We start from the raw sequence: 26,308 nt of genomic DNA, 5'->3' as shown, positions 1-26,308 counted from the left end.
ACATTTGCTTAACAAGTCACATAATAAGTTGCATACACTCTGTGTGCAATAATAGTGTTTAACATGATTTTTGAATGACTACCTCATCTCTGTACCCCACACATACAATTATCTGTAAGGTCCCTCAGTCGAGTAGTGCATTTCAAACAATGATTCAACCATAAAGACCAGGGAGATTTTCCAATGCTTCGCAAAGAAGGGCACCTATTGGTAGATGGGTAAAAAAAAAGCAGACATTGAATATCCATTTGAGCATGGTGAAGTTATTAATTACACTTTGGATGGATGGTGTATCAATACACCCAGTACTACAGAGATACACGCGTTCTTCCTAACTCAGTTGCCGGAGAGGAAGGGATTTTACCATGAGGTCAATGGTGACTTTAAAACAGTTACAGAGTTTAATGGCTGTGATAGGAGAAAACTGAGAATGGATCAACAACATTGTAGTTACTCCACAATACTAACCTAAATGACAGAGTGAAAAGAAGGAAGCCTGTACAGAATATAAATATTCCAAAACATGCACTAAAGTAAAACTGCAAAAAGATCTGGCAAAGAAATTAACTTTATGTCCTGAATACAAAGAGTTATGTTCGGGGCAAATCCAACACAACACATCACTGAGTACCACTCTTCATATTTTCAAGCATGGTGGTGGCTGTATCAAGTTATGGGTATAATTGTTATCGGAAAGGACTAGGGAGTCACTTGTTTCAAAAAATTCTAAAAAATAAATAACGGAAATGTGATGCGTGCATATGTATTTACCCCCTTTACTATGAAGGCCCTAAATAAGATCTGGTGCAATTACCTTCAGAAGTCACATAATTAGTTAAATAAAGTCCACCTGTGTGCAATTAAAGTGTCACATGATCTGTCACATGATCTCAGTATATATACACCTGTTCTGAAAGGCCCCAGAGTCTGCAACACCACTAAGCAAGGGGCACCACTAAGCAATTTTTTATTTTAATTGCTTTCACCTTTATTTAACCAGGTAAGCCAGTTGAGAACAAGTTCTCATTTACAACTGTGACCTGGCCAAGATAAAGCAAAGCAGTGCGATAAAAACAACAACAACACAGAGTTACATATGGGATAAACAAAACGTACAGTCAAAAACACAATAGAAAATATATATACAGTGTGTGCAAATGTAGTAAGTTATGGAGGTAAGGCAATAAATAGGCCATAGTGCAAAATAATTACAATTTAGTATTAACACTGGAGTGATAGATGTGCAGAACATGATGTGCAAATAGAGATACTGGGGTGCAAATGAGCAAAATAAATAACAATATGGGGATGAGGTAGTTGGGTGGGCTAATTACAGATGGGCTGTGTACAGGTGCAGTGATCGGTAAGCTGCTCTGACAACTGATGCTTAAAGTTAGTGGGTGTTGCTACGGTGACCAATGAGCTAAGATAAGGCGGGGATTTGCCTAGCAGTGATTTATAGATGACCTGGAGCCAGTGGGTTTGGCGACGAATATGTAGTGAGGGCTAGCCAACGAGATCGTACAGGTCACAATGTTGGGTAGTATATGGGGCTTCGTTGACAAAACGGATGGCACTGTGACTACATCCAATTTGCTGAGTAGAGTGTTGGAGGCTATTTTGTAAATGACATCGCCGAAGTCAAGGATCGGTAGTATAGTCAGTTTTACGAGGGCATGTTTGGCAGCATGAGCGAAGGAGGCTTTGTTGCGAAATAGGAAGCCGATTCTAGATTTCACTTTGGATTGGAGATGCTTAATGTGAGTCTGGAAGGAGAGTTTACGGTCTAACCAGACACCTAGGTATTTGTAGTTGTCCACATATTCTAAGTCAGACCTGCCGAGAGTAGTGATTCTAGTCGGGCAGGCGGGTGCAAGCAGCATTCGATTGAAGAGCATGCATTTAGTTTTATTAGCGTTTAAGAGCAGTTGGAGTCTACGGTAGGAGTGTTGTAAACCATTGAAGCTCGTTTGGAGGTTTGTTAACACAGTGTCCAATGAAGGGCCAGATGTATACAAAATGGTGTCGTCTGCGTAGAGGTGGATCTGAGAGTCACCAGCAGCAAGAGCGACATCATTGATATACACAGAGAATAGAGTCGGCCCGAGAATTGAACCCTGTGGCACCCCCATAGAGACTGCCAGAGGTCCAGACAACAGGCCCTCCGATTTACATTTACATTTACATTTTAGTCATTTAGCAGACGCTCTTATCCAGAGCGACTTACAGTTAGTGAGTGCATACATTTCTTTCCTTTTTTAAAATGTTTTTTAAAATGTTTTTTACTTTTATCATTATTATTATTATTATTATTATTTTATTTTTTTTGACACATTGAACTCTATCTGAGCAGTAGTTGGTGAACCAGGCGAGATAGTCATTTGAGAAGGCTATTTAGTCTGCCAATAAGAATGCAGTGATTGACAGAGTCGAAAGCCTTGGCCAGGTCGATGAAGACGGCTGCACAGTACTGTCTTTTATCGATCGCGGCACCATGAAGACCAAGGAGCTCTCCAAACAGGTCAGGGACAAAGTTGTGGAGAAGTACAGATCAGGGTTGGGTTATAAAAAAATATCAGAAACTTTGAACATCCCACGGAGCACCATTAAATCCATTATTAAATAATGGAAAGAATATGGCACCACAACAAACCTGCCAAGAGAGGGCCGCCCACCAAAACTCACGGACCAGGCAAGGAGCTGCAAAGCTCCACAGCGGAGATTGGTGTATGTCCATAGGACCACTTTAAGCCGTACTCTCCACAGAGCTGGGCTTTACTGAAGAGTGGCCAGATAAAAGCCATTGCATAAAGAAAAAAATAAGCAACACACATTTGGTGTTCGCCAAAAGGCATGTGGGAGACTCTCCAAACATATGGAAGAAGGTACTCTGGTCATATGAGACTAAAATTTAGCTTTTTGGCCATCAAGGAAAATGCTATGTCAGGCGAAAACCCAACACCTCTCATCACCCCGAGAACATGCTGTGGGGAAGTTTTTCATCGGCAGGGACTTGGAAACTGGTCAGAATTGAAGGAATGATGGATGGCGCTAAATACAGGGAAATTCTTGAGGGAAACCTGTTTCAGTCTTCCAGAGATTTGAGACTGGGACGGAGGTTCACCTTCCAGCAGGACAATGACCCTAAGCATACTGCTAAAGCAACACTTCAGTGGTTTAAGGGGAAACATTTAAATTTCTTGGAATGGCCTAGTCAAAGCCCAGACCTCAATCCAATTGAGAATCTGTGGTATGACTTAAAGATTGCTGTACAACAGCGGAAACCATCCAACTTGAAGGAGCTGGAGCAGTTTTGCCTTGAAGAATGGGCAAATATCCCAGTGGCTAGATGTGCCAAGCTTATAGAAACATACCCCAAGAGACTTGCAGCTGTAATTGCTGCAAAAGGTGGCTCTACAAAGTATTGACTTTGGGTAGTTACGCACGCTCAAGCTTTCTGTTTTTTTGTGTTATTTCTTGTTTGTTTCACCCCCAAAAATATTTTGCATCTTCAAAATGGTAGGCATGTTGTGTAAATGAAATGATACAAACCCCCCAAAAAATCAATTTTAATTCAAGGTTGTAAGGCAACAAAATAGGATAAATGCCAAGGGGGGGTGAATACTTTCGCAAGCCACTGTATGTCAAGGGTTATGTATACTTTCTGAAGGCATTCAGACCCCTTGACTTTTTCCACATTTTGTTACATTACAGCCTTATTCTAAAATTGATTAAATAAATAAAAATCTTCATCATTCCACGCACAATACCCCATAATTAAATGTTGCACATATATTACAGATAAAAAACAGAAATAAGTCATTTACATAAGTATCCAGACCGTTTGCTATGAGACTCGAAATTGAGCTCATGAGGTCGAAGGAATTGCCCATAGTCAGGATCGAGGGAACGATGAACGGAGCAAAGTACAGAGAGATCCTTGATGAAAACCTGCTCCAGAGCACTCAGGACCTCAGACTGGGGTGAAGGTTCACCTTCCAACAGGACACTGACCCTAAGCACACAGCCAAGACAACACAGGAGTGGCTTCGGGACAAGTCTCTGAATGTCCTTGAGTGGGCCAGCCAGAGCCCGGACTTGAACCTGAACAAACATCTCTGGAGAGACCTGAAAATAGCTGTGCAGCAACGCTCCCAATCCAACCTGACAGAGATTGAGAGGATCTGCAGAGAAGAATGGGAGAAACTCCCCAAATAAAGGTGTGCCAAGTTTGTAGTGTCATACCCAAGAAGGCTCAAGGCTGTAATCGCTGCCAAAGGTGCTTCAACAAAGTACTGAGTAAAGGGTCTGAATACTTATGTAAATGTGATATTTCCGTTCCTTATCTTTAATACATTTGCAAAAACGTATACAAATCAGTTTTTGCTTTGTCATTATGGGGTATTGTGTGTAGATTGATGAGGGGGAAAAAAACTATTTAATCCATTTTAGAATGAGGCTGTAATGTAACAATGTGGAAAAAGTCAAGGGGTCTGAATACTTTCCGAATGCACTGTGTGTGACTAACGTTCTCACAACTAATGCTTGCCATGTCAAGTAAACAGGCATGTTCGTCCTAGGCAGTAATTGCATTATATTTTCATGAAGTTAAAAGGGATTGTTTGTCATTCTCCATGTAACCACAGTCACTTCAACACACTGCATAGATTCACAGTCAATCATAACAGACAAGCCGCATTGCTTTAGCAAAACAACACAGAGCCATTTCTTCTGAAGTTTCAACGTTTAATGTCACATGCACACGTACAGTGAAATGCCTTTCTTTCAAGCTCTAAACCCAACAATGCAGTAATCAATAACAATGTAATGCAAAAAAATAAGGAAAGGTAGAAAAAAAACACATGAGAAATAAAAAATAAGAAATAAGAAGAACACAAGAAAGTAAGTAAGCATACTATATACAGGGTCAGTTCCAGTACCATATTTACAATGTGCAGGGATACTGGAGTGATAGAGGTAGATATGTTTAGGCGTAAGGTGACTATGCATCAGGATATAATACGAAGTAGGACAGGGCGATATATACAATTAAATAGATTAATTAAAATGTATGATTTAGCGCGATGTTCCAAACGCCTGTATTGCAAGAATCAAGGTTTTTATTTTTTGTTTGTTTTTATGAGCGTTCTTTTTGGTCTCGTCTCCTTTGCGCCTTCTGTGCTGTGTGCACTGTGCACAGACATCATGCCCCTCCCTCCCCCTGCCACTCACAACAAATACGAAGATAAGTTCTTCCTCTCTAACAGCAGTTTAAACTCGCTATTTGCATTTGAGGGTTGGTCCATCAGAATCGATCATATGGACACCAAAACGCTTAGAAACATTAAATCAAATCAAATCAAATTGTATTTGTCACATGCGCCGAATACAAGAGGTGTAGACATTACAGTGAAATGCTTACTTACAAGCCCTTAACCAACAATGCAGTTTTAAGAAAAATAAGTGTTAAGTAAAAACTAGATAAGTAAAAATAAAATAAAAAAGAAGAAAAATAGAAAAGTAACAAATAATTAAAGAGCAGCAGTAAAATAACAGTAGCGAGGGGATTATTTTATTGTCATTTAGCAGACGCACTTATCCAGAGCGACTTACACGAGCAATTAGGGTTAAGTGCCTTGCTCAAGGGCACATCGACAGATTTTTCACCTAGTCGGCTCGGGGATTAGAACCAGCGACCTTTCGGTTACTGGCACAACGCTCTTAACCACTAAGCTACCTGCCTCCCTATATACAGGGGGTACCGGTACAGAGAAGCTGTTAAGAAGCCTTTTGGACCTAGACTTGGCGCTCTGGTACTGCTTGCCGTGCGGTAGCAGAGAGAACAGTCTATGACTAGGGTGGCTGGAATCTTCGGCAATTTTTAGGGCCTTCCTCTGACAGCGCCTGGTATAGAGGTCCTGGATGGCAGGAAGCTTGGCACCAGTGATGTACTGGGCTGTACGCACCACCCTCTGTAGTGCCTTGCGGTCGGAGGCCGAGCAGTTGCCATACCAGGCAGTGATGCAACCAGTCAGAATGCTCTCGATGGTGCAGATGTATAATTTTTTGAGGATCTGAGGACCCGTGCCAAATCTTTTCAGTCTCCTGAGGGAGAATAGACTTGTGCCCTCTTCACGACTGTCTTGGTGTGTTTGGACCATGGTAGTTTGTTGGTGATGTGGACACCAAGGAACCTGAAGCTCTCAACCTGCTCCACTACAGCCCCGTTGATGAGAATGGGGGCGTGCTTGGTCCTCCTTTTCCTGTAGTCCACAATCATCTCCTTTGTCTTGATCACGTTGAGGGAGAGGTTGTTATCCTGGCACCACATGGCAAGGTCTCTGACCTCCTCCCTATAGGCTTTCTCATCGTTGTCGGTGATCAGGCCTACCACTGTTGTGTCGTCGGCAAACTTAATGATGGTGTTGGAGTCGTGCTTGGCCATGCAGTCATGGGTGAACAGGGAGTACAGGAGGGGACTGAGCACGCACCCCTGAGGGGCCCCCGTGTTGAGGATCAGTGTGGCAGATGTGTTGTTACCTACCCTTACCACCTGGGGGCGGCCCATCAGGAAGTCCAGGATCCAGTTGCAGAGGAAGGTGTTTAGTCCCAGGGTCCTTAGCTTAGTGATGAGCTTTGAGGGCACTATGGTGTTGAACGCTGAGCTGTAGTCAATGAATACCATTCTCACATAGGTGTTCCTCTTGTCCAGGTGGGAAAGGGCAGTTTGGAGTGTAATAGAGATTGCATAATCTGTGGATCTGTCGGGGCGGTATGCAAATTGGAATGGGTCTAGGGTTTCTGGGATAATGGTGTTGATGTGACGAGAACTTAACATTTCTAACGTTACCTTTTTTATGTCTCAACTCCCAAAATGTAGAACAGAGCAGACCCTATTACACTGAACAAAAATATAAATGCAACATGTAAAGTGTTGATCCCATGTTTTATGAGCTGAAATAAAATATCCCAGAAATGTTCCATATGCACAAATAGCTTATTTCTCTCAGATTTTGTGCACAAATTTGTTTACATCCATGTCAGTGAGCATTTCTCCTTTGTCAAGATAATCCATCCACCTGACAGGTGTGGCATATCAAGAAGCTGATTAAACAGCATGATCATTACACAGGTGCACCTTGTGCTGAGGACAATAAAAGGCCACTTTAAAATGTCACACAACACAATGCCACAGATGCCACAGCGTGCAGTTGGCATGTTGACTGCAGGAATGTCCACCAGAGCTGTTGCCAGAGAATTTAAGGTTAATTTCTCTACCATAAGCCGCCTCCAACGTTGTTTTAGGGAATTTGGCAGTACGTTGAACAGCCCTCACAACTGCAGACCACGTGTAACCATGCCTTCCCAGGACCTCCATATCCGGCTTCTTCACCTGCGGGATCGTCTGAGAGGGTAGAGGGGGTGTTCTGAGGAGTATTTCTGTCTGTAATAAAGCCCTTTTGTGGGGAAAAACTAATTCTGATTGGCTGGGCCTTTCTCCCCAGTGGGTGGGCCTGGCTCCCAAGTGGGTAGGCCTATGCCCTCCCAGGCCCACCCATGGTTGCGCCCCGGCCCAGTCATGTGAAATCCATAGATTAGGGCCTAATGAATTTATTTCAATTGACTGATTTCCTTATATGAACTGTAACTAAGTAAAATCTTTGAAATTGTTGCATGTTGCGTTTATAATTTTGTTCAGTTTAAAAGGAGAGTATCAATGAACATGTTGTGGAAAATTAATGCTCAGTGTCTGTCGTGCGCGGCATTGCGGTACCACGTACCGCTAGCAGCATTTTAGCCACAGACTGTTATACTAGCTGTCTAGTCTGTTTTTATAAACGTGCAATGAGTATAAAAATACACATTTATATAAGGAATTGGCAACACGTTCTCATTCTGAGAAATAAGCATCTTCTTATCCTGGTAGGCCACTTGATTTCAATATCTAAACAAAGTGAACAGGATATGTTGTTCAAACAGTTGGAGACTGACAGGAAGGTCCATTCATAACAGTTCAACTGTTCTACCTTGTTAACAAGCAAATAGATCCAAGTTGGCTAGACTTGAAATAAAGATTACCTGACTACTCATTACTCGGCCTTGTCTCAGGGTAGTAAGTTAGTGGCCTGTTGATCCCTTTAGTGGTGTGGGGGCTGTGCTTTGCCAAAGTGGGTGAGGTTATATCCTGCCTGGTTGTCCCTGTCCGGGAGTAAATTTGGATGGGGCCACAGTGTCCCCCGAACCCCCCATTTCAGTCTCCTGTATCTATGCTGCAATAGTCTATGTACCGGGGGCTAGGGTCAGTATGTTATATCTGGTGTAATTATCCTGTCTTATCTGGTGTCCTGTGTGATCTTAGATATGCTCCCTCTAATTATCCTATCTCTCCTGCTCTCTCCCCTCTCGGAGGACCTGAGCCCTAGGACCATGCCTCAGGACTACCTGGACTGACGACTCCTGGCTGTCCCCATCCCTAGTCTATCTGGTCGTGCTGCTGACCCAGTTTCTGCTGTTCTGCTGCTGTCTCGATCTCTAAATGCTCGGCACTTGGGCTCCTGAGTGGCGCAGTGGTCTAAGGCACTGCACCTCAGTGCTTGAGGCGTCACTACAGACCCCTGGTTTGATTCCAGGCTGTATCACAAATGGCCGTGATTGGGAGTCCCATAGGGCGGCGCACAATTGGCCCAGTGTTGTCCGGGTTTGGCCGGTGTAGGCCGTCATTGTAAATAATCTTAACTGACTTGCCTAGTTAAATAAAGGTAAAATAAAAAAAAATATGAAAAGCCAACTGATATTAAATCCCAAGGTGCTGATCTCTGTGATTATTATTTGACTCTGCTGGTCTTCTATGAACGTTTGAACATCTTGAAGAACTATCTGGCCTTAATGGCTTTGTACTTATAATCTCCACCCAGCACAGCCAAAAAAGGACTGGCAACCCCTCAGAGTCTGGTCCCTCTCTAGATTTCTTTCTTCCTAGGTTCCTGCCTTTCTAGGGAGTTTTTACTAGCCACCGTGCCTCTACATCGGCATTGCTTGCTGTCTGGGGTTTTAGGCTCCGTTTCTGTATGAGCACTTTGTGACAACTGCTGTTGTAAAATGGCTCTATAAATACATTTGATTGATTGATTGACTAGCACATGAGCTTGTCCTTGAGAGATTGTTTATGAGACCTGTGTTCATTTTCTATGATGCCTGCTACAAGAAGTTGGTCATTATTAGTGAATGTGCATTGTGCATGGTTCTGGTAAAATTAGTTACAAAAATGGCATTTTCATAGACAGACTTGAAAGTGATTATTGCAGTGATAATCTTTTTAAAGCAGGTTAAACTATTTTGATAAAATAATTCAATTATTAGTGGGTCTTATTGTTGTGGAAGGCTTATATTTAGTCTAGGTATAATTTTACATGCCCTGAATTCATTAGATTATTCTTGACTGTTTCAAATACAGTGTATTGACCTTTAACTGTGGAACAAAGCTTATTTAGAGAAAACGTTAAAACATCTATATATATACAGTGGGGAAAAAAAGTATTTAGTCAGCCACCAATTGTGCAAGTTCTCCCACTTAAAAAGATGAGAGAGGCCTGTAATTTTCATCATATGTACACGTCAACTATGACAGACAAAATGAGAATTTTTTTTCCAGAAAATCACATTGTAGGATTTTTAATGAATTTATTTGCAAATTATGGTGGAAAATAAGTATTTGGTCAATAACAAAAGTTTCTCAATACTTTGTTATATAACCTTTGTTGGCAATGACACAGGTCAAACGTTTTCTGTAAGTCTTCACAAGGTTTTCACACACTGTTGCTGGTATTTTGGCCCATTCCTCCATGCAGATCTCCTCTAGAGCAGTGATGTTTTGGGGCTGTCGCTGGGCAACACAGACTTTCAACTCCCCTCCAAAGATTTTCTATGGGGTTGAGATCTGGAGACTGGCTAGGCCACTCCAGGACCTTGAAATGCTTCTTACGAAGCCACTCCTTCGTTGCCCGGGCGGTGTGTTTGGGATCATTGTTATGCTGAAAGACCCAGCCACGTTTCATCTTCAATGCCCTTGCTGATGGAAGGAGGTTTTCACTCAAAATCTCACGATACATGGCCCCATTCATTCTTTCCTTTACACGGATCAGTCGTCCTGGTCCCTTTGCAGAAAAACAGCCCCAAAGCATGATGTTTCCACCCCCATGCTTCACAGTAGGTATGGTGTTCTTTGGATGCAACTCAGCATTCTTTGTCCTCCAAACACGACAAGTTGAGTTTTTACCAAAAAGTTATATTTTGGTTTCATCTGACCATATGACATTCTCCCAATCCTCTTCTGGATCATCCAAATGCACTCTAGCAAACTTCAGATGGGCCTGGACATGTACTGGCTTAAGCAGGGGGACACGTCTGGCACTGCAGGATTTGAGTCCCTGGCGGCGTAGTGTGTTACTGATGGTAGGCTTTGTTACTTTGGTCCCAGCTCTCTGCAGGTCATTCACTAGGACCCCGTGTGGTTCTGGGATTTTTGCTCACCGTTCTTGTGATCATTTTGACCCCACGGGGTGAGATCTTGCGTGGAGCCCCAGATCGAGGGAGATTATCAGTGGTCTTGTATGTCTTCCATTTCCTAATAATTGCTCCCACAGTTGATTTCTTCAAACCAAGCTGCTTACCTATTGCAGATTCAGTCTTCCCAGCCTGGTGCAGGTCTACAATTTTGTTTCTGGTGTCCTTTGACAGCTCTTTGGTCTTGGCCATAGTGAAGTTTGGAGTGTGACTGTTTGAGGTTGTGGACAGGTGTCTTTTATACTGATAACAAGTTCAAACAGGTGCCATTAATACAGGTAGAGAGTGGAGGACAGAGGAGCCTCTTAAATAAGAAGTTACAGGTCTGTGAGAGCCAGAAATCTTGCTTGTTTGTAGGTGACCAAATACTTATTTTCCACCATAATTTGCAAATAAATTCATTAAAAATCCTACAATGTGACTTTCTGGATTTTTTTCTTCTCAATTTGTCTGTCATAGTTGATGAAAATGATGAAAATTACAGGCCTCTCTCATCTTTTTAAGTGGGAGAACTTGCACAATTGGTGGCTGACTAAATACTTTTCACCCCCACTGTATATATATATATATATATATATATATATATATATATATCGTGAATCGCCCATAAATTAAAAAATATAGAGATATGATTTTTAGGCCATGATGCCCAGCCCTAATATGAAGGAAACGTTTTGGGGAATGAGGAGGGTTAATACATTGCGAGGATGTGAGAAACCAATCTAACATCCTTGTATCAATAAACATTTTCACTTCACAGGAATCATTTTGCTGTGCAGAGTAGACGCTGCATTATTTAGAGATAGAGGAGCTATACTGAGAACCAGTGGCATGCATCTAAAGTTAGGTTGAATCATCTAGATGCTGAGGTTAGCTGAGGGAAAGTACTGTAAATGTTTTATCCATCAAATTAGTTCAGAGTACATATTAGCTTTAAGGGGACAGGTATAATTGAGGCTCGTATATAACCGCCAAGTAACACACATCGAGATGAGAAGCTCCGACGCTCTCATTCTAATATTGTTTGCATTGTGAATGGTCTTTGCTCTGCTAAGAGCCCTGGTGCTAAGATACAGCATCTCTCAGAGAAAGGCTTCTCATTAAAAAGCTGCTCTGAATGCATGCCCATTGCCTGTCCTTGTACCCTCATGAATATAATGGGGCTGACTCTCTCTGTTGAGCTCCTGGGTTCCTTCTCCATGGGAATATTACAACAGAACAGAAGCCCTTTTAGCTGCTGAAAACTCCATAATCAGGCCTCCATTCTCTCCTTGGAGGACTCTTTGTATTGCTTCACTCTTCACTTCTTCTCTCCCTCCTCCATACATTTCAGGATTTACAGTTTGAAGCAAGAGTTTCAGAGATCCATTTAGTTTCCCCCACAGTGGCTTGGGTACTTTGTGGTGGTGACAGAAACAAAAATGCTCAAACAGAGAGAGGGTCCTGCAGGGGAGTTTTATACTGGGGGATGTGAGGGGAAATCAGTGAATACTAATACAATCTAGTGACAGTGGGAGCTGTCTGGAGCACTGGCTCCCCAGCAAATTACACCACTAGACATGCTCCGAAAGTAAAGCAAATATCTGCATGGCGTAAGGACAGGCAATCATGCATATTGTTATACGGTGTGGTAGGCTACAGGTTTTAAAGCCTTAACATTTTGAGAAAGGCTTTCATTCAATCAATTGAAGATACTGTAGTGGGTTTCTGGAATGCTTTTTCAGAACTGCCAGTTTTTAAGTGTTTACTACCCCGATCTGTGATGCGCTACAGTGGAAAAGAAACACACTTCTGGAAGTGCTATCTGGAAAACCACTATATGCAGTTGATTGAATAACAGCCAACTGGTTTCTATGTCATTTAAAATGGACACTCAAAAATGCATACAATGGGTATGTGACAAGATCAGTGACAATAGATGGATCCAATGGAAGTTAGGGATACTATAGGTTGCACTTGTAATTGTCAGTCAAAGTCAAAAAAAGTGTATAAAGCTAACTCACCCCATAAGTGGATCCACAGCGATTCCTTTAGGATTGGTCAGATCTAAATCTATAATGGTGACGCAGGTGTCCCCAACACGATTGCAAACAAATATCCTGTCGCTTACACGGTCCACAAAGTAGAAGTTGCCAGTGAGCCAATCGATGGTCATGTGCTCTACATCTATGGAGAAAAACAAAGAATGTCATTAAATTCTTGACATTAAACCTTTCTTTGATTAAATATATTTGTATCAAATTAGATATTGTGAGGATAAACCTGTTAATCTTCCATTATGTTAGATAACATTGTCTCATGTACATTCACTAAAGGTACAGGCACATAACTGAATGTAAGGTATGTGTAGTAAGTTAGGAATCTGACATTGATGGAATACTGAGGGTGAGCAGCATTCCTTAAATTCTTGAATAAACAGGATAGAATAGCTAGGTTGTCTTATATATAGGATTCTAAAGCATTCCAAACCGAATTGTTAACAGCACTACAATGACCCTGAAGTAGAAAGTGACCATGGGAAGTTCATTGGGTAAGCAGTTCCTATCTAGAACCTAAAAGAGTTCTTCGGCTGACCACATAGGAGAACCATTTGAAGAACCCTTTTTGGATCCAGGTAGAACCTTTTTGGTTCCAGGTAGAACCCTTTTGTGTTCCATGTAGAACCCTCTGTAAAAAAGGTTATACATGGAACCCAAAAGAGTTCTACCAAAAAGGGTTCTATCTGGAACCAAAAAGGATTCTCTTATGGGGACAGCCGAAGAACCCTTTTGGAATCCTTTTTACAAGTGTACATTGTGCAAGTAAGTGGGAAAAATAGAGGCATAGAGGGAGGCAGAGGTAGAAAAAGAGTGAGACGGAGCGTTTTAAGGCTTTCTGAAGGGGCATGTCTGCGTGTGCTTGATAAATTAATAGTTGCCAAACATTGTAAGCGAGAGAATTTCCTTGACAATCTGACACACTGCAAGACGTACTTTGTAAACTTTGTACTGTTTTGATATCCTTTTCCATTGTAAATCCATTCATATTCTTCATCTTAGCACAGCGTAGCCTTCCAGTGGAGTCTGAGGATATAAGCCAACACACTTCCTCTTCCTGGTAATAGTAATCCAATGAAAGGGATCCATGTTTATCCAACAGTCTCAAAGTCTGTAGATTAGATCCGTTTAGTCTTGTGGTTGCTATGTGATCTGACCTTCCAATCAGCAGAGCTGGAGGACTGTCGCCAGGGTCTGGAACACAAAAAGAAGAAATAGTGGGGGAAAAAAACAACATGGTGGAAATTCTTCACATAGAATGTAAAAGGCCTGTATCAACCCAGGAGGACTCCAATGTGGAAGATATATTAAACAAAACATGGATTTTCTTCAGTTAATTTCTGTAATTTATAACTGAACAGAACAATATCCTTAAAGAACCAGCAACACATCACAGCTACATAAGATTCAATAAAAAAAATGCAATTACAATGTTCTCTACAGCTGTTATCTCCTCCTCCACCCAATACACCCATCTGTCCATCATTATCGTAGATGAGCTGGGAAAGTATATCTAAATTACATTTTTACATGAAACAAACTTTGTTTTACAAGGAAAAGTGGAGGATGATGAACAAAAATGGTTGTTCCACAGTCCATTCTCTTTCGTCAGCTTTGCGTCAGAAGGGAGATTTAACCTAGTGACTGCTAAGCTAACACAACCCACGTCTGAGGCCTAATTGACCATGTACTTTCTCTGCCACTGAGCTCACCCCAAAAAGCCCTGCTTTATCCCGATCCCCCACACAAGTTCAAGTCAGGGCTGGCTCTCCTAATATGGGCAATAAATCAGTGTGTCCACTGTGAAAAACACTTATCTTTACCCTGATCCCTCTAAGCCAACCTTTAGGAGCTGCCTATAACTCCGTGAGATACCACTGTAGCATGGATGGGGCTTTGGTTCTCTCATGGAAGCACATTGTCTGCATCCAGAATGGCGCTCTATTCCCTATGTAACGCGCTACTTTTGACCAGGGCCCATATGAGAATAGGGTGCCATTTGTGGCACAGTCAAGCTCTCTGATAAAGACATTGTTCTCTTAAATGCAAAACTGTTGCTTTCATTCAACAAAATACGAACTCTACATTTCTATACTGTACAACAAGTATCAAACAAGTCCTGCATGAAAAACATCGCCATCTACAGTGAGGGAAAAAAGTATTTGATCCCCTGTTGATTTTGTACGTTTGCCCACTGACAAAGAAATGATCAGTCTATAATTTTAATGGTAGGTGTATTTGAACAGTGAGAGACAGAATAACCACAAAAAAATCCAGAAAAACGCATGTCAAAAATGTTATAAATTGATTTGCATTTTAATGAGGGAAATAAGTATTTGACCCCCTCTCAATCAGAAAGATTTCTGCCTCCCAGGTGTCTTTTATACAGGTAACGAGCTGAGATTAGGAGCACACTCTTAAAGGGAGTGCTCCTAATCTCAGCTTGTTACCTGTATAATAGACACCTGTCCACAGAAGCAATCAATCAATCAGATTCCAAACTCTCCACCATGGCCAAGACCAAAGAGCTCTCCAAGGATGTCAGGGACAAGATTGTAGACCTACACAAGGCTGGAATGTGCTACAAGACCATCGCCAAGCAGCTTGGTGAGAAGGTGACAACAGTTGGTGCGATTATTCGCAAATGGAAGAAACACAAAATAACTGTCAATCTCCCTCGGCCTGGGGCTCCATGCAAGATCTCACCTCGTGGAGTTGCAATGATCATGAGAACGGTGAGGAATCTGCCCAGAACTACACGGGAGGATCTTGTCAATGATCTCAAGGCAGCTGGGACCATAGTCACCAAGAAAACAATTGGTAACACACTACGCCGTGAAGGACTGAAATCCTGCAGCGCCCGCAAGGTCCCCCTGCTCAAGAAAGCACATATACAGGCACGTCTGAAGTTTGCCAATGTACATCTGAATGATTCAGAGGAGAACTGGGTGACAGTGTTGTGGTCAGATGAGACCAAAATCGAGCTCTTTGGCCTCAACTCGCCGTGTTTGGAGGAGGAGGAATGCTGCCTATGACCCCAAGAACACCATCCCCACCGTCAAACATGGAGGTGGAAACATTATGCTTTGGGGGTGTTTTTCTGCTAAGGGGACAGGACAACTTCACCGCATCAAAGGGACGATGGACGGCGCCATGTACCGTCAAATCTTGGGTGAGAACCTCCTTCCCTCAGCCAGGGCATTGAAAATGGGTCGTGGATGGGTATTCCAGCATGACAATGACCCAAAACACACGGCCAAGGCAACAAAGGAGTGGCTCAAGAAGAAGCACATTAAGATCCTGGATTGGCCTAGCCAGTCTCCAGACCTTAATTCCATAGAAAATCTGTGGAGGGAGCTGAAGGTTCGAGTTGCCAAACGACAGCCTCAAAACCTTAATGACTTGGAGAAGATCTGCAAAGAGGAGTGGGACAAAATCCCTCCTGAGATGTGTGCAAACCTGGTGGCCAACTACAAGAAACGTCTGATCTCTGTGATTGCCAACAAGGGTTTTGCCACCACGTACTAAGTCATGTTTTGCAGAGGGGTCAAATACTTATTTCCCTCATTAAAATGCGAATCAATTTATAACATTTTTGACATGCATTTTTCTGGATTTTGTTGTTGTTATTCTGTCTCTCACTGTTCAAATAAACCTACCATTAAAATTATAGACTGATCATGTCTTTGTCAGTGGGCAAACGTACAAAATCAGCAGGGGATCAAATACTTTTTTCCCTCACTGTACCATCAACATAATTTCTAAAATTGCAATTACCTAAAAGAGTTTGAGAGAGACAGGAATATGTTTTTGATTCATGAAAATGTAATCAGGTCAATGGAAAATGTCACAGAATGTTGGACCTGGTGGTTTTTGGAGAGTGCAAGGGGAAAGTATTGTATTATATAATCATAACCTTGTAACATTCTGATGAAAACTGAATGATTCAAATGTGGAAGAAGAAAAAACTAGTTTCTGCTGTATATTTAAAAAACTTGAACTAGGGATCATTAACTAGATTCAGCCGCAGGCCGATTCTTTCTTGAGTGGATGTTTGGGGGGCCGGAACATAATTACAAATAATTTGTAGACTGCAGATTGACCAAAAGAAGCCCAAACAGATATATTTGACTAAAACATAATAATTTCAAACCTTGCTTACATTTGTATATGATCAAGTCTATTATGCATGGGAATACTTGGGAAAATATTTCCAAAATTAAAACCACTTGGAGCTGATTTCCTGGTGTTTTAATGTTTATATATTTTAAAATATATATTTATTTTTTGCTCAGAAAACTTGGGGGGCCAACTAAAACCCACGGGCCGCCAGTTGGGGAACCCTGTCTTAATGGGTTTTTTATCCTCTACTGCTTACCATCTCATGGCCTCTGAGAGAATATGCTCCTGACATTTATATTCATGAGCTTTTACAACTAACGGTAACCCCATAGTTAACCCTGGACTGAAATCTTTCTCTGCTAAATTAATATTAACGTGTGTGAGCATTGGGTTCAGTTAAGTTTATGGGTAATCATATTCAGTTTATTCCTGGTAGGAAACCAGTCACATTGATTAAAAGCCGCAACAGTGTGACTCTCCCTAGCTAGGTGTGCTGCTTTGCTTTAGGCTATTTTCACACAGTAGAGTATGTATCATCACCACAGCCTAAAAATGTCTCATACATTACAATGGACGATACAGAAAGACAGTACATGGCACAAGGATAAATGTTTGTCTGTGTAGACTGGAACACTACTGCATATTGTATTACACCAAACAAATAAAGTGAGTTATTTTATTCTCCAGCAACAACATGTTGCCAGCTATCGGACCATAACATAAATCAAGGCAACCCCGGGTATTGTCTCACCACAAAACACTCCCAGGGTGTTGAGATGGCTCCCAGTTAAAATCTCGGGATCATTAATTTCGTCATTATCCTAACCTGCCCATGTCTACTACCGCATTCCCATTCCCTGGTGGAAGATAGATGTGGTCAGTGGTGGAACAAATTAATCGTTCCTATACTGAAGCTACCCAACACTGAAAAACAAGGTTAAGAGGAACTAGGCCTATTCCTATACCCAAGCCTCCAGGATGGTTGAACATAGAACATTGTACCTTCTATCTTCTAAGTTATTCATAGAAATAAAGACTATATGGCATATATGCAGATTATGTTGTTTTATAATACAGTGTTGTTAGTCTCACCTTGTTTGGCTGTGCAGGACGTTCTGTCATTATGTAGGATGTATCCTTCTGTACAGCTGCATCTATATGACCCGTAGGTGTTAAGGCAGGTTTGGCTACATGCTCCGTACACAGCACATTCATCATGATCTGGGGAGAGTGGGGGAACCATTTGTAACAAATTAGGTTTGCTCAAACATGACCCAAATACATAAAGCATACTTAATGTGGCCCTCACTGTACCACCTTAGAAATGATTACCACACAACCAAGTAACCTACGTTGGAAAGTCATTGGATCCTGTAGTGTGAAAATAATCATGGTGCTTTATTGTAGTGTACTGTTATGTATTTTACTGTATGTTATGAAGCAGAGTTACTGTACATAATTTGAACCATACCTAGGGTACAGAACTGAGTCTAAACCCCACCAAAGATCCCTCTAACCCCTGACCTTTGATAGAAGTCTCATGTCACAGTATGTCCCAGCAGCTGTCAGACTGGACTTGGCTGCTATTGACGGGGTCAGGGGAGAACAACCCTGCCTCCAGACAGATGGTTCTAATTTCCAACAGGCCTCCTGCCTATTCAGTTAATTTGATAAGTTTGGCCTAGGGTGAAGGACACAGGAGAGGAGAGAGAGAGAGAGAGAGAGAGAGAGAGAGAGAAGAGAAGAGACGAGAGAGAGAGGAGAGAGGCAGCCCGCTGCCCGGGCTGGAGTCCCACCCGACAGCGTTAACGATGCCTACCTCTGCAGCTTGTACCGTCCTCGCCGACCTCAAAGCCGTCAGCGCAGAAACAGAAGGTTCCATTTCTCGTCATGACGCAGCCATAGCGGCAACGCAGCTCATGGCAGGCTGACAGCAGCTCTGTGGAGAGAGAGAGAGAGAGAGAGAGAGAGAGAGAGAGAGAGAGAGAGAGAGAGAGAGAGAGAGAGAGAGAGGGAACACATGTAAATTGCTTTTTGATTTTCTACTTGCTCCTCAAAGCCCTTCTTTCCCCATCAGTGGAGGAGTTTGACAGTCCTGAGCTCACGGCAGGGATCATTAGGTGTTGCGCAACAGTACAGTCAGTATCTAGGAAATGCCACACAGATATACAAAATGTGTGGGAAGACAGCCTCTCATGTAGCTGCTGACTCAATTTTTTTTTGTATGACAGAAGTAGATGTGCTCTCTACAGACAGACTTAGAATCTTAGAAAAATTATGGAAATTAAGTGGATGAAAAAAAGGCTCTCTGTATAGTACTTTTCCATTTGCAGATTTAATTGGCGTTCTGTGCTGCACACAATTGGGCTAAAGTATTATTGAAGTACTTCGCTGTACACAATAGGGCTAAAGTATTATTGAAGCAGAGAACCCTACGTTTATTTTAGCTGTCAAGGATGACAATGGATGACAGTCCAGAAAAGTTTTTTGTAAAAGCAATTTTTAAAGCATTACAGAAACTTTCTTAGCCTTCATATCTTGTAAAGACTCTATAATACACAACACAATGAGACAATCAAAGCAAAAATAAATAAAAGACACTGTGAATCTTTCTCATGAAGACTCGAAATGATGGGAGTGAACACCTGCCTATCTATGTAGCGATCTATATGTAAACAGATGTGCTCATTTAATATATTTACTCTGTACTCTTAACCTAAACCGTGCAATACTGTGCTATGAACATTAAGGTAAGCCTCACAGTACAATACAGATACTAGATGCAAGCAAGTAAGTAGCCATGTCCGAGGCAGAACGGCCTATCTCTTGTTTCTGTAGCGTGAGGCAGCTTGATGTAAAAGTACACCCCCTGGACAGGGCAGAACCAAAGTTCCCTCTAATTGTTTTCATCACTGAGCAAATTTTAGGTCTGCTGAGCACAAACTTGAGTGTTGTAAAAAATGATGTGCAACTTCTGGCGCACATTTACTGTGAACACTGAGGCTGTACCCGCTACTATACTGTGGCTATTTGATCATAATGTAGGCCTACCAGAGTGGCCTACCATAGAAAACAATGGAGAAAATGCATCCCATAACATTTTAACATGGAAATAGCTGTTCTATCGTTCAGCCTACAGTAGCAGCCAATGTGTGGTGTTCAATGTAGGCCTGCATTCCATGAGACTTCTGAAAAAAACAAGCAGGGCTTGACATTAACCTGTTTATCCATTTATCCTTCAAACAAGGAGGTGACTGAAAATGTTGTTGTGTTGTTTGATTCAAGATACCACTTTACAAAATGAAATGCATAATTTTCCCATACCATTATTACAGAAAAGCAGACAAATTATGCTATTGTCTATTTGGCTTATTCAAGCCTGTCGCAAAATACAATACTGCCGCTTTAAGACAAAAAAAAAATCTTTACCTGACTCGCTTTTCAAAGATGTCTAGAAAGATGTCTAGAAAATGCACACGTTTTGTGATCTTGTAGGAAGCAATCACTCCCCCAATGCTGACTACAAATGATCTATAACTGGGCTAATAACAATAACTAACAAAGGATATGAACAAATGTACAAATGTGCACGTGTCGCTACATGTCGCTCTCGCTTTGATCTCAAAACAAGTGCATCTACTCAGGACCGCTCATGCTGTAAAAACAGTCCAGTTCAAAGTGAATGGCACACATTCATATATGGCAATGGTCTATTTGCATTTAGGCCTACTGCAGCTCTGATTGGTTATGGCACACTGGTCTGTGTAGAGTACGGGCCTGAGTCGTGCCTGTCAATGCAATAGAATCCTACTCCGATGCATTCTGCCTACAACAAAATCTCTTACACAGTTCATTTTGTTTCGGTATGTTGCATTGAAAGTGACTAATATTGCATCGATTCGATCTCAATTCCCACAGTAAAGGGAAACGTATAGTGTTAACTAATGGAGAAAACTCTATAAAATTGAGTGAAGTTCAATCTCGTGCTTCTCTGCAAACGCTAGTCTATTGCAAGCAAAGCATTCTAAAATTACTTTGTGGGACTTAGAACAACGGAGACATGTGTTCCATTCTTGAAACACTTGTCTACTTGGAATATAAAATGACTGACAGCAGTTCTGAGAGAGGGCCAACTTCTTATGTCCCTAGCTAGCGTTCATTCTATTGTTCTGATGTTCTCTGTGTAACACCATTCTCTTTACAGACCGGAACAAAAGACTGGCAATTTAAGACTTGATAGACATTCAATGGAATAAGTGACAGATAGAAAATAATAAGCTTAAAAAACAGAGAAAGTTTTAATTGCTGAAAAGATAGATTTGCCACCGCCGAACATTAATTACTGTCAAATAGAAACCCTTAGGATAAAGGCTGTTCAGGCTGCTCATTGATTTGACTTGTTTTCTTCTATTTCCAACAACAGAGCATTTAAAACAATCGGAGAATGTCTCAGCAGAAACAAGCAAACTCCTGACAACATATACTTAGACATCAAGACATCAGTGAGCTCAGCCAATAATCAAAATCTCAGAACATCACTATATGTGTGGAGAATATTGGTCTTGTTTTTAGGAATTAAAATGCATCTATGCTGAGGAAGATGACAGTTTTAAAAGTGTAGGAGGATTTATAGAGGTGTCTTTCCTGTTAGCTTGCTGACACATGAAGATGCATTGGTCGGGTGGAGAGATGGCAGGTGCAATAGACAAGTTGTCTGGGTGGCTGTTGGAACCCAGTACATTAACTGGTAATGATAAAGACATCTCAGTTGGATTATTTAATTTTGAAGGCATCTTTGAAATCATACTGTATGAATGCCAATGCAATACTGTACTGTAAATGAAAATATAAACACAGCAAAATGCACGCACACATTCAAACAAGTATGCACACACTGTGCACAAATGCACGCACGCACACACAGTAAGGTAATTAACTGTCTAAATAAATCATATTTAACTGGCAAGAGCTGTATGATACACAGATAATATAATGTTGGTAACAACTGAAAGACATACTTTGTTGAAATAGCTCAAATGCACCATTTTGTCTATGTATTTTGTGGTGCGTACTCTCTAAAGGCCCCCCTCTCGTATTGTTTCTCTTGATCCTTTCATCTAGTAAGACTCAGGCTTTATCTTTCATGACATGATAACTGGCATGCTTTCCTGTTCTGTGGGAAGAGAACATGCAAAGTGACTCGACGCTAGGACTAAAGATATCCAAACCAAAGCTAATCCGCATATCTAATAACAGACATCATCTATTTCACTCAGACACAGCAAGGTAGGAAGAGATGCCTGCCTTCTGCTCTGTTGTTAAAGCAACAGCAAAACTTTGGGTAACACCTTACTTAGAATGGTGATAATAGCATTCATAAAGCCTTTAGTCATAATGACCTACATATGGTTTTATATATTCTGAGTGTGTCATTAAGCAGTCACCTCTAATCACAATGTTTAATGTCCAACTGGAAGTTTGTTTGCTAAGTATCAGGTAAAATCTTTTGAAAATATAGCATGTGTCTCAATGCCACTTATGCATCAGGGATGAACGACTGTAGAGGAGCGGGTACAAAGATGCAAAGCATTGAGATAGACTATGTACTTGGTCAACTCGAAGGACATGCTTTCAGGTTTTTCGTTTTATCTTGGAAAACATTTAGAGAAATTGTATAAGGCATCATCACCTCCTAACCCGTGATTGGATCTTTTATTTCCGAGGCTCCGCATCTGTGAGTGCGCAAATTCTCGCAGTATCTCGCGGGAATTTGGGACTTCAGTCATTTTCTCATGCCGAAACCGGATTAGATACTGGTAATTAAATCAGAGTTAAATGCCAAAAATATGAGATTTGCAAAGTCACTAAGCAAAACACTAAAAGAATAAGCATCAATAGCCACTACAATGTCAAAACATAATTGTGTTATGATTTCAGTACCTTTTACTTGATTTTGAGGACCCAAGACTATGGGGGTGTATCGACATTAGCTAGCTAGCAAACGTTAGCATGCTAATGACGCTAGTCAGCATAGGCTGCTACATGATAATCAGCTTGCACTAGCTAGGGTTAGCTACCTAGCTTGCTAGCCTAGCTAGCCCTAGTTCAATGGAAACCGATGCAACCCTGCTGGCTACGTGGCTAGCTAGAGCAGTGGTGACAGCGAGGTCCCTATGAGATTTAGGGCTTTAATAAGTGCCATTGTGCAGAAATTAGGGCTGTCCCTGACCAAAAAATATATTAGTCGACAAAGAGTTGTCTGTTCTTTCGACCAATCGATTTTAAAACGTGTATTTTTCCATATATTGACACATCCTATGTGTTTTAATCAAATCAACTATATTCACTGAACTTGTCTGATGCATTAAGCACACTGGTTGATTAAATAAAAAATGACTAGAGGGAGTCCGACCAGCAATTGATTTGATTGTGCTGGACCGGGCTCAGACTTGCTGTGCTGTGTTAAAAAAAAAAAAAAGACAGCGAGTGACTGTGTGACTAGCACCCATTGTCTCTCTCTCCTCCCTGCTGCAGCGACCGCCACAGAACATCAAAGTGTTTATCTGAAGTTATCTTACAGAAATCCCTAATTTGTTTAGGAAAAACATTCCCTATTCCCTCAACCCTTGTTCTCTTTACGGTACACATGTATGCATCACATGCACGTGACCAAAGACCTATTCGCACGGGACTAGTATTACTAGAGAACGTTGATTATGTCATTATTACTCCAGAATGTCCATTATTCCAGAGGACGATTCGGACAGGATGACTTTTTTCCAAACTGCCCCCTGTAATTATTATTTAATTTTTTATAAATTGACAGTTATGACGGAAACCTGGAGGTTTTTATTCTAGGCGTGAAGATACAGTATTTCAACATGTCCAGGTGATAGGGCCACACTGATAACTCCAGCTTGGTTCCCAAGTTTGTAAACCATACCAAACCATCTTTGTCACCATAATATTTTAATTGAGGAAGTGCGATCATAATTATTCTGATATTTTAGCGATCCGCAGTACATCCTATAATGCCCCCCAGCCTTCAGTTGTGAGCTAAACAGTGCAATTGCACTTGAGATGCGTTTTAAGACTATGGATGAGAAAGTTAACTTATCATTTCCAAATGTTTAGGTCAGTTGTATGCTGCTCTGCGATCTATTAACAGCAAGGGTTGCATTAAACATATAAACAAAAGCATTCACTGTGAAATTTGATAGGCTACATGTAGGCCATTCATATATAGCTTATGCACAGCACTAAAGTTCAATTTATCAAATCAGTTATTGTTTTCTTCCGCAAACCGCAAGCAACACCTGGCACACTCAGACATTTCTCTCAAAACACAGGGATGTTATCCATTTTAGAATAAGGCGTAACAAAATGTGGGAAAAGTCAAGGGGTCTGAATAATTTCCAAATGCACTGTAGATTTACATTAGAATTGCTCATCCAAGAAGGCTCAAGGTCATTGGCCACAGATAAAATTATGTCAAATCACGTTATATCTACTGTAGCTTTGATTGGACTGATCACTCACTATACTCCTGAGTGGCGCAGTGGTCTAAGGCACTGCATCGCAGTGCTAACTGTGCCACTAGAGATCCTGGTTCGTATCCAGGCTCTGTCGCAGCCGGCCGCGACCGGGAGACTCATGGGCGGCGCACAATTGGCCCAGCGTCGTCCAGGGTAGGGGAGGGAATGGCCGGCAGGGATGTAGCTCAGTTGATAGAGCATGGCGTTTGCAACGCCAGGGGTGTGGGTTCGTTTCCCACGGGGGGCCAGTAAAAAAAATATATATATATATATATATATGTATTCACTAACTGTAAGTCGCTCTGGATAAGAGCGTCTGCTAAATGACTAAAATGTAAATGTAATCACGTCAACATCATAAAATCTTAGCTAGCAAGCTAGAAAGCAGTCATCATCATGAATCAAGTCGACAATATACAGGCAAATCCTTTTCAATCAATCAATTTTCAATCAATTTTATTTTATATAGCCCTTCTTACATCAGCTAATATCTCGAAGTGCTGTACAGAAACCCAGCCTAAAACCCCAAACAGCTAGTAATGCAGGTGTAGAAGCACGGTGGCTAGGAAAAACTCCCTAGAAAGGCGAAAACCTAGGAAGAAACCTAGAGAGGAACCAGGCTATGAGGGGTGGCCAGTCCTCTTCTGGCTGTGCCGGGTGAAGATTATAACAGAACCATGCCAAGATGTTCAAAAATGTTCATAAGTGACAAGCATGGTCAAATAATAATCAGGAATAAATCTCAGTTGGCTTTTCATAGCCGATCATTAAGAGTTGAAAACAGCAGGTCTGGGACAGGTAGGGGTTCCATAACCGCAGGCAGAACAGTTGAAACTGGAATAGCAGCAAGGCCAGGCGGACTGGGGACAGCAAGGAGTCACCACGGCCGGTAGTCCCGACGTATGGTCCTAGGTGCTCAGGTCTCTCAGTTGGCTTTTCATAGCCGATCATTAAGAGTTGAAAACAGCAGGTCTGGGACAGGTAGGGGTTTCGTAACCGCAGGCAGAACAGTTGAAACTGGAATAGCAGCAAGGCCAGGCGGACTGGGGACAGCAAGGTGTCATCATGCCCGGTAGTCCTGACGTATGGTCCTAGGGCTCAGGTTCTCAGAGAGAAAGAGAGAACGAGAGAATTAGAGAGAGCATACTTAAATTCACACAGGACACTGGATAAGACAGGAGAAGTACTCCAGGTATAACCAACTAACCCCAGCCCCCCGACACATAAACTACTGCAGCATAAATACTGGAGGCTGAGACAGGAGCGGTCCGGAGACACTGTGGCCCCATCCGAAGAAACCCCGGACAGGGCCAAACAGGAAGGATATAACCCCACCCACTCTGCCAAAGCACAGCCCCCGCACCACTAGAGGGATATCCTCAACCACCAACTTACAATCCTGAGACAAGGCCGAGTATAGCCCACAGAGGTCTCCACCACAGCACAAACCAAGGGGGGCGCCAACCCAGACAGGAAGATCACGTCAGTAACTCAACCCACTCAAGTGACGCACCCCTCCCAGGGACGGCATGAAAGAGCACCAGCAAGCCAGTGACTCAGCCCCTGCAACAGGGTTAGAGGCAGAGAACCCCAGTGGAGAGGGGAACCGGCCCGGCAGAGACAGCAAGGGCTGTTCGTTGCTCCAGAGCCTTTCCGTTCACCTTCACACTCCTGGGCCAGACTACACTCAATCATATGATCTACTGAAGAGATAAGTCTTCAGTAAAGACTTAAAGGTTGAGACCGAGTCTGCGTCTCTCACATGGGTAGGCAGACTGTTCCATAAAAATGGAGATCTATAGGAGAAAGCCCTGCCTCCCGCTGTTTGCTTAGAAATTCTAGGGACAATTAGGAGGCCTGCGTCTTGTGACCGTAGCGTACGTATTGGTATGTACGGCAGGACCAACTCGGAAAGATAGGTAGGAGCAAGCCCATGTAACGCTTTATAGGTTAACAGTAAAACCTTGAAATCAGCCCTTGCCTTAACAGGAAGCCAGTGTAGGGAAGCTAGCACTGGAGTAATATGATCAAATTTCTTGGTTCTAGTCAGGA

The 26,308-nt window shown here is 42.0% G+C and overlaps 1 protein-coding gene across 1 annotated transcript in view; it reads right to left on the bottom strand.

Moving 5' to 3' along the window:
• The window catches only part of LOC123481710 (low-density lipoprotein receptor-related protein 1B-like), a 209,323-nt gene that overhangs the window by 18,173 nt on the left and 164,842 nt on the right, over positions 1–26,308 (bottom strand). The window contains exons 4-5 of the mRNA XM_045206460.1: positions 13,536–13,793; positions 12,567–12,729 (exon numbers count right to left, since the gene is read on the bottom strand). Of these exons, the coding sequence (XP_045062395.1) occupies positions 12,567–12,729; positions 13,536–13,793 (421 nt within the window). The remainder of the gene's footprint in view (positions 1–12,566; positions 12,730–13,535; positions 13,794–26,308) is intronic.

This window comes from Coregonus clupeaformis, chromosome 23 (assembly GCF_020615455.1).
Source record: "Coregonus clupeaformis isolate EN_2021a chromosome 23, ASM2061545v1, whole genome shotgun sequence".
Taxonomy (NCBI): Eukaryota; Metazoa; Chordata; class Actinopteri; order Salmoniformes; family Salmonidae; genus Coregonus; species Coregonus clupeaformis.
Note: the sequence above shows the minus strand (reverse complement) of the source record. Positions and strands in the feature narration are given on the sequence as shown.